The 13,178-nt window shown below is 46.3% G+C and overlaps 1 protein-coding gene across 5 annotated transcripts in view; it reads right to left on the minus strand.

The window, feature by feature from the left end:
• ABHD12 (abhydrolase domain containing 12, lysophospholipase) overlaps nt 1–9,402 on the minus strand; it is a 70,185-nt gene extending 60,783 nt beyond the window's left edge. The window contains exon 1 of one of the 5 annotated variants that reach the window (XM_057529836.1): nt 9,066–9,400. In XM_057529836.1, coding sequence (XP_057385819.1) covers nt 9,066–9,256 — 191 coding nt within the window. In that variant the 5' untranslated portion in view covers nt 9,257–9,400. Of the gene's footprint in view, nt 1–9,065 lie in introns of all 5 variants that reach the window. The other 4 variants (XM_057529838.1, XM_057529835.1, XM_057529837.1 and 1 more) reach the window with 4 other exon arrangements.
• Between the last annotated feature and the right edge of the window lie 3,776 nt (nt 9,403–13,178).

Below are 13,178 nucleotides of genomic sequence, written 5' to 3' on the forward strand. Positions count from 1 at the left end.
TGCCAATGCAGGGGACACGGGTTCGAGCCCTGGTCCTGGAAGATCCCACATGCTGCGGAGCAACTAAGCCCGTGCGCCACAACTACTGAGTCCGCGTGCCACAACTACTGAAGCCTGTGCACCTAGAGCCCGTGCTCTGCAAGAAGAGAAGCCACCATAATGAGAAGCCCACGCACTGCAATGAAGAGTAGCCCCTGCTCGCCGCAACTAGAGAAAGCCCGAGCGCAGCAACAAAGACCCAACACAGCCAAAAATAAATAAATAAATTTATTAAAAAATATATATGTATATATATCTCTAAACCTTATGTGGAAATCTGAAAGTGTGATAAGAACTGAAAATAATTTCAACTTTCTTTTCTTTACCCTAAAGCTCAGGACAACTTTCAAGCTTCAAGGACAAACCCTAAATTGCAGCATTCCTGAGATGTGCTTGTATTCCTTCATTGACACTCCTTCTCTGCTTCATCTTTGCAAAATGAAATTCCTTCTGAAACTCCTCACACTGACACTCATCTACCCCTCCTCTCTTTACCTTCTCAGGGCATTTCCATACCTGGTAAACAGATGACACATGATTAAGACAATTAAAGCCCATAAGTATCACCTCAAGACAAATTCTATTTAGAAACTTCTATTTGTGTATTAGCAAAACCTGAGAGGTAAGAATTCTGCCTACGTCCCACATACTCACTCTGTGTTGCCCTCCGTTTATGTTGATCTTCTCCCCACCTCCACCTCAAACCCAGCTTAACACCCCCATCACTGGGCTGTGTGCAGGGCCCTCCGGGGGGCAGCTGCCCTCAGGCCCCCCAGGACCAGGCAGTACTCGGCTGTGCAGAACGCACATGGCTTCTCAGACACACAGCAAGTCACAGCTAAACGACTTCCCATGAGAACCACTTCTGTCATCCATTTTTGCAACACCACATGTCAAAAAGAAGAGTCTCTGTCAAGGAGCTTGACTGTCCGTGTTAATGAGACTTTAGCAAATAATGGTAGGAAACATTTGATTAGGTTAAGGATAGAGAGGTAAGACTGGGTCCAGGTTGAGAACTGAAAGGGAAACACCTGCAGTACCTCCTCTCCCCTCGGCACAGGGCTTTGCTCTTATTTCACAGAGAAAACAGAAGCACCCAGAAGAGAACCTCCAGTGCTCCCCCTACACATCTAACCACCTCCCTGCAACTTCACAGCGCCCTTGGCCTACCTCCCTGTCTGGGGACCGCTGACTTGGCCTTGGGGTACTGGGTCCCAAAGACACCACGCCACCAGTGCTCGGCATCACCAGGTCTTTCCCCTCCTGGACTATCCCCAGGAGCAAACCAAGGCACTCTACAGCACCGGTCAGAAACTTCCTCCTACTCCAGTTACCCACCCCCTCATTTCTGTTGCCTTTTATGGCAAAACTCCTTGGAAAAGCTATCTGCATTTCTTCTCCCTACTTCTCCCTTCAGCCACTCCATCAGGATCTTGCCTCCACCACTCAAATTAACCACACTAATAACCACTGATCTCTATGTCTCCAAATCCAATGGCAGATCACACTCTCCTCTGCAACAGGCTTTCTTCCAGTAGCTCCCTTGACCCCTTCGTCCCAGCTCTCCTCTCAGCTGCCTCTCTCCAGGTCTCCTTGGTTTGAGGCTCCTCTTCTCCAGCCCCTACCTGTCCAGGGCCCAGGGTCCAGCCCTGGGATCCTGTCGTGACTCTGAACACTATCTGCAGGCTAACGTCAGATGTTGGCCCCAGCTCTCCCCTGAACTCCAACTCCTCCTTCCTATTCCACTTGCATGTTTCATAGGCACCTCCATATGCCCCAAACCAAACTCATTTCCCACAACTGCCCCATCTCAGCACATGGCAGCTCCACTCTTCCATTGCTCAGAAGAGAACTGGTGAATCCTGTGACTGTCCTCGCTCTTTCTTACTAATCCATCAGCAAATCCTGTTGACACCTCCTTGGAAACAGATCCAGAATGCAACGTTTCTCACCTCCACAGCTACCCCAGGCCCAAGTCCCCATCATCTGTTGCCCGGATGACTTCTAGCGGGTCCCCCTGCTCCTGCTGCCCTTCCAGTCTGTCTTCATCCCAGCAATCAGAGTGACATGTCAATGACATACATCATACCCAGGCACTCCTCCACTCTAAAGCAGCCCGTGGCTTCCATTCAAATGTCCCCTTACGAGAAAGGCCTCCTGTATACACGCCTCAGCTGCTCCTTACTGGCCCTACTTTCCTCCTCAAGCCCTGAGCACCTGACACAGCACATACTTGTTCGCTTGTCACCTGCCTCTGCCACCAGAAGGTAAAGTCCACAAGACATGACCCACGTCCACTGCTGCAGCCTCAGCACTAAGAAGAGTTACTGTACATACATCAAACTTTGCTAAATGAACAAGTGAAAAAAAAGTGTTGAATAACCAAGAAGTATTGCTTAAAACGTTCTATTACCAACAGATGTGTTAACTGATCATGATGACAACTACATGCATGACAACTGGCTGAGAAGACATACTTAATTGTTTGGGGGCAGGGACTTCCCTGGTGGTCCAGTGGGTAAGACTCCGTGCTCCCAAAGCAGGGGGCCCAGGTTCCATCCCTGGTGGGGGAACTAGATCCCACATGCATGCCACAAATAAGAGTTTGCATGCCACAACTAAGAAGCCCACATGCCACAACTAAAGGTCCTGTGTGCCACAATGAAGATCCAGCACAGCCAAAATAAATAAATAATAAATTAATTAATTAACTAAAAAAAAAGTTTGGGGGCAGAAAGGGAGGGAGGGGTACATGCTTCTTGACCTAAGTTAACAGAGCTTTCTCAATACTCCAACAAATAACACTAGCAATAATATTGGGGATGACCAAGATGCCACTGATTGAGTGCTCACTGTGTGCCCGGCTCTTTCATATACTGGACCCTCACCCCAATCCTATAAGGAAGATATTTTTATCCCCACATTATAGAGGAAGAAACAAACTCATAGTTAAGCAACTCACCCCAAGCCACAAACCTGAAAACACTCAAGACTCAGTTATCCATGCAAGCTTTCCCCTAAAATATCAAACAATACTAAGACGGGCACCAAGCCTAAACAACGGGTCTTTCTACCAACTGGACACCTCAGGCTGGGTTTCCTGGCATCACACTTCCCTGTGTCAGCAGCCCGTGTCCTCATTGACACTCCAGACCCTGGCCCTCAGTTCAGGAAAAGACAAATGACCTACACACTCTCCATGTGGACACCCAAGTTCTGTGGCATCACGTCCGGGTGAAAAGCATTGACTTAATCTGTCAGTTTTCAAGATCATATTGCAGTTAAAATTTTCCCGTAGACTGCATTTTGGAAGAAAAGTGCTCTAGTGGGAGGAGGAGGAGGATCATGAGTCTGGAAACGCATCCTGTCTCCACTGCTGTCAGCAGAACCCTGAGAAGATGACCCATCTTCTAAGCCTCTTTCCAAGGTTACCTCTGTGATAAGTATCTTCTGGAGATTTTAATCTCCTGCATTTGAGCAGTGTATGCTCAACATTACTGTAGAAGACAGACACTCCCTTGAGAAGGGAGAGTATATGCTGGCTGAAAGGAACTGGGAAACAAGCAGAGATACAGGACACAAATCTCACCAACGAGGTGTGAAGTCCCAGGGTCCCAGGGTCCCGGGTCCAGGGCTGGACTGTGTCCCTGATAAGATAAACCACAACTGGGAAGAGAGGGACCCAGTTGGGGGTCCCATTTGAGGCACCATAACAAAGCCTGCCCCCCTGCTTGTCATGGTCCAGGCACAGACTCTGCTCTGGGGAGTGGGAGGAGAAGGGGGATGGAGAAAACCAGACTTTAAGGACAAAAGCTAGCTCCGAGACAGACATTCACCTTGGTCACCTGCCTTTCTGGGTTATGGTGAAGCCATTAGCAGCCCTGCATGCAGTTCCTTCTTTTGGATGAAGAAGGAACCAAGGGTGATGCCTGAGTTCTTCTGTATTTACAAACAAAGGTCATCTGCTGTGAAATCTCCCAGGCCGTCCACTGATCTCGGTTATCTGGTAGATCTGGCCTGTGAGTTGACAGTCAAAGGACAGTCTAGTTAACTGAAACAGAGACCTATACATCTCATTACTGCCTCCTTAGGGCCAATTTAGACCACTTATGCCTTTACTGCATATTACCAAGAACTCCAAGATTACAGAAAAGAAAATGAAAGGCCCACAGAATCCCTCATTTGCCTCCTTGTACCAGACATACGCAAAGCAAAACAGTATCCAGTCCCTCCTCTTATGGAGTACACAGTTGACATGTGAGTCAGATAAACATTTACCTTCAAAAATAACCCTTTAGTCCAACAATTAAAACAAACCAAAAGGGAACTATACTCAGTATGTTGTAATAGCCTATAAGGGAAAAGAATCTGAAAAAGAACATATATATATATATCTGAATCACTTTGCTGTACACCTGAAACACAACATTGTAAATCAACTATACTTCAATTAAAACACACACACACACAGACTTCCCTGGTGGTCCAGTGGTTAAGAATCGGCCTGCCAATGCAGGGGACACGGGTTCGAGCCCTGGTCAGGGAACTAAGATCCCACGTGCCCTGGGGCAATTAAGCCCGCACGCCACAACTACTGAGCCCACAAGCCGCAACCAGAGAGAAGCCCACATGCCCCAACTAAGACCCAAGGCAGCCAAATAAATAAATAAATAAAATTAAAAACACACACACAAACTGGTTTTGGTTTTGTTTCACCTCCAAGGTTGTTGTTTTCATCTGAATTAGTTGCCAGCAACATTTAAAAAGTTAGAGATCACAGATGCAGGCTTACACCCAGCTACTCTTCAGGAAAGACTGGAAGATCTGGCTGCCCTGGAACCACATTCCTGCTGGGGAGCAACAGGAGAGAATGCAGTAGCTGCTGCCCCCTTCAGATAGAACACGTTTTCTCCATCCTGGCCTCCCAGAATAATAAACAAAAAAAGGTTTTCTTTGGGAAAAAATATTTTTTAATTTAGGAAAAAATATTTTTTTATTTAGGAAAAAATCCACTTTAGTGTGTGTGTGTGTGTGTGTGCGTACTAGAGCAAGAAAAAAGGGGAAAAAAGTATAAGTATATAAAATAGGAAACAAGACTAGGGAACAGCCCCAGGTACAGAGGAAAAAGCTAGATATAAAAGATGATTTACTATAAACATATAAATCACCAAAACTGAACCCAGAAAGAGAGAGCAAATCTAAGAAACTATAATAGTTATCAAAGTGCTATAGTCTAAAAAAAAGCACCATGCTTAGGTAGTTTTACAGGTGAATTCTACCAAAATTTAAAGAAAGAGATCATTTCAAAAGTATTTAAACTGGCTAAAGAAGAGAAAAAAAACTTTTTAATAAAGCTATAGAAAACACTAACACAACTTGGTAAAGACGGCATTGAAAAACAAAATTACAGACTAGTCTCACAAATAATGGTGTAAAATATTAATAAATAGAATAGGAACCCTGGGACCCTGGGACTTCGCACCTCGTTGGTGAGATTTGTGTCCTGTATCTCTACATAATAAGAGTTATCATTGATGATTCAATAATGATGATTCAATAAGATAAAATGATGATTCAATATTATAAAATCTATTACTACAACTTAGCATATTAACAGGTCAAGAGAAAATTTATATGATCATTTCACAGATGCTAAAACAGCATTTAATAAAATTCAACAACCATTTTTGGGCTTGTCTGGTGACGCAGTGGTTGAGAGTCCGCCTGCCAATGCAGGGCACATGGGTTCGAGCCCTGGTCTGGGAAGATCCCACATGCCTCGGAGCAACTAGGCCCGTGAGCCACAACTACTGAGCCTGCGCGTCTGGAGCCTGTGCTCCGCAACAAGAGAGGCCACGACAGTGAGAGGCCCGCGCACCGCGATGAAGAGTGGCCCCTGCTCGCCACAACTAGAGAAAGCCCTCGCACAGAAACGAAGACCCAACACAGCCAAAAATAAATAAATTAATTAATTAAAAAAAAAAATTCAACAACCATTTTTGATTTAAAAAAAGACAAAACAGCAACACACCCCTTACTAAAATAACTAACGTGGCACAAACACTAAAAGAATTCTCTTTAAAGTAAGGAACAGGACAAAGATACCCAGTATCATCCCTATTATTCAACCTTGTTCTGGAAATACAATGTAACCAAAAAAGAGAAAGAAACAAAAGACATAAGAAAATAGAAAATGAGACAAAATTCTTATTATTTGTAGCTGACATGATAGTATACCTGGAAAATTCGAGAACCAACTGCAAAAACTACTTGAAACTAAGACTATGTAAGTTGCTAGTTACAGAAGTAATACAACCAGTTACAATATGTAATATAAGAATATATTCTATTTTCAATAACAACAGAAAGATAAAATAACTAGGAATAAACTTAAGAAATGTACAGGATTTTAAAACTAACTTAAAAAGACATTTCTGAGACAGGGAAATGTATATGTAGACTGGATATTAGATAATATTAAATTAATTACAGATTATAAATTGTTAATTTTGATACAATATGATAATAGCTTTGGGGTTAGGTATATTTCAAAAAGTCCTTATTTGTTCATGATATACTGCGAAATATTTATGGATGAAATCATTTGCTTTAAAATAGCCTAGTCCCCCACCATACTAAAAACGGAGGGGAGGAAGAAGAGATGATTCAAGATTGGCAAAACATGGAAAACTATTGACTATTCATTATATTATACTATACTGTCTCCTCTACTTTTGTATATTTGAACACGTGCACAATAGAAGGTTAAAAAAAATGTGCAGGAGGACCCAAACAAAGGCAGGTCATTAAAGACATAAATAATCCCAAAGACGTATAATGAGCTTAGAAAAACACACAAAAATTGCCACCTAACCATTAAGAAATGCAAATTAAAGTTACAAATCAGATGTCATTTTCATCAATCAAGTAGAAAAAGATCAAAATATCTGGTAATGTTCAATATTCGGGGGGAGGCAACTGACACTACTGGAGGGGGTACAAATCAGTACAACTTCTTGGGAGGGCGCTTTGGCCCTCGCTTTCAAAGTCATAAACACACACCCCTTGGCTCAGCAATTCCAATTCTAGGAATCTATTCTAGATATTCATTCAACAAGTATTTTCTCCCACCTACTACGTGCCAGGCCCTGGAGACAGACGCTGAGAGGAAAACTGTCCCTGCTCTCAGAGGGCTTCCATTCTCATAAAGGAGACTACCCACAAAGCAAGTCAAGTGTGCAGGCAATCACACCGTCAGCTAAGGCAGCGGCCCCCAACCTTTCTGGCACCAGGGACCAGTTTCACGGAAGACAATTTTTCCACGGAAGGGAGGGAGATGGTTTCAGGCAGTAATGTGAGTGATGGGCGGGATGGTTTAGGCGGTAATGCGAGCAATGGGGAGTGACGGGGAGCGGAAGATGAAGCTTTGCCTGCTCGCCCGCTGCTCTGCTCACCTGCTGTGTGGCCTGGGGGCGGGGTGGTTTGGGGACCCCTGAGCTAAGGGATAAGTGCGATGAAGAAACAAGTAAACAGAATAGGGGGGTTGGGGGCGGCAGGAAGGCTATTTTGGATGTGCTGGCCTGGGAAGGCCTCTCTGAAGAGGTGACAGTAAAGCAGAGACCTGGTTGAAGGAGAAAACACAGCAGGAGAACGTCCAGGAGAGCATTTCAGGCAATAGGGAAGGAAGCCATGGGCTAACACACAAATTTGGCCTTCCCGCCCTCTGCTTTTCTTTTTATTCCTGTAACAGCCTTTTGTTTATCCAAAGGATATGACACCACTTGAATGTCTCCCTTTGTCCTCAACTCAAAAATAAAAATAATCAGATCCTTTTAATACGGTACATCTTTCAAGGAAGGTGCCAGGCCAGCACTGTTTCCCCAAACATTGTGCATCACAACTTGATTTCTTCAGAGGAAGAGTTCCCAACCTAAGTGTTATGTCAACCTTGTTACTAAAAGTGCATTAAAGCCAATTGTGAGTTTTTAATGCAAATAAACCTTTCCACAGAACAGATTAGTTTCACAAAAGATACTAACCAGTTGCTAGATAATTTTACACAAAAACAAAAATATTGTCAGTGCCTGAACTTCTGGCAGGACTGGGAACCACTGACTTAGAGAAGTATATAGTTTAATTTCATAATCTTTCAGGCAATGCAGTTGATGTTTTCAGGGGCTATTTGGGTAAGTATTTTACACGGAAGTGGCCAGTGTCAATTAAGGGCATTCCAGTTGACCCCAAAATAAGTGACTCTGCTACAACACCTGAGAATATTACATACTAACTTCTTCAAACACCATGAAACATCAAGACTTCAAAACTGCCATGAGTGATATGTTCTACAAACAGCCAGCCTACGGGGAGAGACTTGCCCGCGTGAAATATGACCCTATCCCAACTGTGAGATTAATTTAACATAAACGCATTCATCTCCCCAAAGAGAGACCGAAAATAACCAGGTGACTTCCGGACGGGACGGAGATTCCCAAGGAGACGACTCCTGTGGACACATTCCACGTACCACCAGCCAGCTGCTCGCGAACGCCAGGCTTCCCCCCCACGCCCTCGACAGCCGAGGATGCGGTGCACTCCGTGTCCCTGCACACGGCCGACCCCTCAACCTTCCCCGAGGACGCGGTGCACCCCCTGCCCCTGGACACGGCCGACCCCTCAACCGTCCCCGAGGGCCCGGCAGCTTCGAGCAGAGGGCGCCGCGGAGACTCAGGCACCGGGGAGCTGCCCACCCGGCGAGAGGGACGATGGGTCGGACTCGGACGCAGAGAAGGTCGGAGCGGAGTCCGCGCTCCCAGGCGTCCAGGAGCTCGCCACCCTCGTCGAGAGGCGCTCACCGGCCGGTCGCTGGAGGGGCCCCCAGGCCCGCCCGGGAAGGAAGGGGGCGCGGGGGCCAGAGGAGGACCACGGGGGAGGCACCCGGGGACGCCCGGAGAGAGTCGGGGGGCACGCGGGGTGGAGGGCAAGTAGCTCCGGAGGGTTGTGGGTCCCGGCCCGCCTCCGCCGCTCACCTGCCCAGCGCCCGCTTCATGCCCGCGTCGGCGGCGCAGCGCGGCTCGGCCGGCCCGGGGCCCGTCAGGCACAGGTTCTGCTTCAGGCGGCAGTCGGCGTCCAGCGCCGCGGCGGCCGAGCCGGCGGAGGACGAGCCCGAGGCGGCGTGGCACTCATGCTCCAGGGCGACAGGCTCGGTCCGCTTCCTCATCCCGTGGCCAGCACCGCCGGCCTCACCCTCGCCCCGGCCCTCGCCGCCGGCCGCCGCTCAGGGGAGCAGCCGCTCAGGTGAGCCGCCACCGCCTCGAGCCCGCTGCCCTGACGTCCTTGCCGGCCGGGGTCGGGGCGGGGCCGGTGGCCTACCGGCGCTGATTGGCCGGCTCTGAGTGGCTGTAGGCGGGTACGCCGGCCGGGGCCCCCTACCCGGCGCCCGGCGCGCCCAACATCCCCAGCGGCGATCGCAGCCATCTTGGACACGGGCAAACGAAGCCGCAAGGTGCGTCACCGTTCGGGCGTGGCTGACTGGCAGAGTAGCGCCGGGCAGGGGTCGGGCTAGGTCAGACCCGAGGCCGCCTGGTGCCCACTGCAGCGGCCCGAAGGGTACTCCGCTCATATCCCCGGCTCTCTGACTCCTCCCAACAGTGGAAACCCCCGAAAGGGTTTTATAAGAATTTACACAACAAAAAGAAAAAGGTGACATGACAATTCTGTCCTAATAATGATTTATAACTATTTTCCCACAAGGACTTTTCTTTAAAAAATATGTGATCTGGTAGTTTTGTTTATTAATTTGAAACAGAAATGTATAGATATTTCTTTTTATTTTTTGGGGGGCCGAACGTTTGAAAACTGAGCTGCTTAAAAATTTTACTTTTTTAAAAAAACAGTATTAGATTTTAGATTTTTATAAAGCAGAACTAGCTGATGGGGGAAGAATCCATTTCACAAATTCCCACTTGTGAAACACAAATTAAGTACTAATTCAACCCATCCTAAAAACAGAAAAGAAAGAGCAGTTTCACCTATTCAGTTTTACAGCTTTGGCTTTCTTTAGTATGGCATTATTTTTTTTTTTACAAATGATCTACAACCAAGAGATTCGCTTATTTATTCCAAAGTAACTTGTAATTTCAACATTTGTGCCAGTGAAAACTATTGGCAACTGATAATTTAAGATCAATTAGAAATGTCTTTAGAAATTCAATAGCTCCTTATATTAGCTTAGTAATGATACTTAGAAATTGCAAAAGAATTTCACTGACCATATTACTAAATATCACAACCAGCATTCATATTTGTCCAAATATACTTTTGGTGAATTCTTTAAAGTAATGTAGAGGCACATACTGGTAAGACTGGGAATCCAGAAAATAAAGTGTAAAACATTTTTTTACTCTATCACTCACTAAATCCTTTCCAATCAATAGGAAAACAAAAAAGCTAGGAAGGGAGGGCTGGAAAGAAGAGACTAAGGGGTACTGAGTCTTTCTTGCTGGTATTAGGCCTTGCTCATCCAGTCCTCAACTCTTGGTCCACACTCACTCTATAAGTATAAGTAATCTTATCCAGGCCACCCTACAATGGGGACACCTACATTTGTATCTCCAGTCCACACCTCTTCCTTGAACTACAGGCTCCTCTATCCAGTGGTCTACTCATCCACTCTGACCTCCTACAGGCACCTAAAATCATGTTCAAGGCTGAGCTCTCAGCTCTTCTCCCACCCCAGCTCCATCCATAACCTTCCCCACCTCCAGAATGCTAAGTCCATCCTTAGAGTTCCTCAGGCCAAAACCTTGGAGTTATCCTTGATTCCTCCCTTCTCAGGACACAGCAGGTCTATCACCAAGCCTGGTCAGCTCTCCTTTCAAAATCTATCCAGGATCAACCACTTCTCACCACCTCCACCATGGGCCAAAGTGCCATAATCCCTCACTTGGATTCTTTTAATAGCCTAAATGGTCTCCTGCCTCACTTCTGTCTACTTAATTCAGTGGCCACAAAGGTCTTTTTAAAAAAACCCTAGATCCAGTTCTGTCACTTATTTGCTCAAAACACTTCAATGGCTCCCCACCTCGTGGAAAATAAAACTGAAAGCTTATGAAATGGGCCAACGGGCCCTACTTGACTTGGCCTCAGCCTCCAGCCCTCACTCTGTTCTCAGCCACCAGCCTCTCTCTAGCTCACCTGGCTCCAGCATCACTGCCTCCTTGCTGAGGCAGGGGCCCCAGGGTGTGGGTGGCATGCACATGAGTCATCATATCCACATGGCTAACTCCCTTCCACTTCAGGTCTGTGCCTTCTCTGAGCACTAACTCGAAACCTTCTGGCCCTCTCACTGTCACAGTTCACCTTCCCTGACTTATACTCTTTTTTTTTTTTAATTTTTATTGGAGTATAGTTGCTTTACACTGTTGTATTAGTTTCTGCTGTACAGCAAGATGAATCAGTTAGATGTATACATATATCCACTCTTTTTTAGATTTCCTTCCCATTTAGGTCACCACAGATCACTGAGCGGAGTTCCCCATATGCCCTGACTATTTTATACATGTATGCCCTGACTTATACTCTTCTTAGCACGTTTCACCAATATATTTGTCATCAGTATATCTGTATCTGCGTATTGCTGTTTCCCACACTAGAACTTAGACTCTGACAGCAGGGACTTTGCTGCTTTATCTTCAGAGTCTAGAACAATGCTGAATAGGCACTTCATAAATATTTGCTGAAGGAATAATGAATCATCACAACCCCCCAGAAGTGGGTACTACTGCCCCCACTGTATAGGTAAGGAAGTGAGTCTCAGGCCTGAGGTCTGAAATTGAAAAGGTTTATGGCAAAGGAAGGTTGTGGATACTGGTGTTCTTTGGATTACACTACAGAACTGTGTATTTAATAAAAACACTTAGCTAAATTATCTGTTACTCTAGAGCTGGGAAGGAAAGGTCACTCAACGTAAGGATAAGATTCAGAGGCTTTGTAGGCCATTCCCAGGCTCATTTCTCAGACCACACATCTACTGTATCTATACTTGCAAAAGAGGAACAAAGTTTCTAGGGTTAGATAGAATGAATCCAAGTAACGTTTGTTTTATTTATTTATTGGCCGCTTGGCATGTGGGATCTTAGTTCCAGACTAGAGATCGAACCAGCGCCCCCTGCAGTGGAAGCGTGGATTCTTAACCACTGGACTTCCACAGAAGTCCAAAGTAACCCTGTTTAAAAAAAAAAAAAAATAGCCACAGGAATTCCCTGGTGGTCCAGTGGTTAGGACTCTGCGCACTTCCACTGCAGCGGGCATGGGTTTGAGAACTAAGACCCCGCATGTCACACCGCGGGGCCAAAAAAAAAAAAAAGCCAAATAAAACGAATTGTTTCCGTAGCAGTAATTCCCACCTTTGATTCTATATGGTTATGAAAATTTCCGTAATCATCTCGGCGGGAATATGGCTATGTGTATTCATGTTAATCTAGGGCAATCCCCCACCACCACCTTGTGAGTTATTGTACACATGTCTTTAAATGACTGATTTAATATCAAATGTAGTACGGTGGAGTTGAAGGCTTAAATACAGGGTCTGTCACTTTACGAACTGTGTGACCTTGGGCAAGTTCTCTAACTTCTGTTTTCTAATCAGTACCAAGAGTCTTAATAACCACTTTAAGGATAATCGTGAGAATTACGTGAAGTATGTCACAGTCCCTAGCACACAAGAGATACCCAATAAAAGTTGTTTTCCCTTTACCATCACACAAACAAACCCACACTGCAAAACCGAACAGACGCAACGCTGGGTGCTAACATCATTGCACACCTTTTCCGGGTCTGCCTTCTAGACCGCATCGTGCGCGCCCCTGTTAACCTAAACGAGAATGAATGAATCCAACGGAAAAGGGGACGTACGTCCATCCCGAGCTGTGCTGCGCGGGAGCTGTCCTGCGGCTCAGCCTGAGCTCAGACCGAGGCCTGGACAGGAGGGCTGGGCTGAAGCCACACCAAGATCCGCAACCGCCCAGGTGCGGAGCTCCCTGTGGCACTGCGGCTGCACAGCAGAGGCAAATGTCCCGTGGCCGCCGCCGTAGCCTGGAGGCCGGCAGTGCGCTCCTATTGGTCGCGTGTTTGGGCGCCAA

This window comes from Balaenoptera acutorostrata, chromosome 15 (assembly GCF_949987535.1).
Source record: "Balaenoptera acutorostrata chromosome 15, mBalAcu1.1, whole genome shotgun sequence".
NCBI lineage: Eukaryota > Metazoa > Chordata > Mammalia > Artiodactyla > Balaenopteridae > Balaenoptera > Balaenoptera acutorostrata.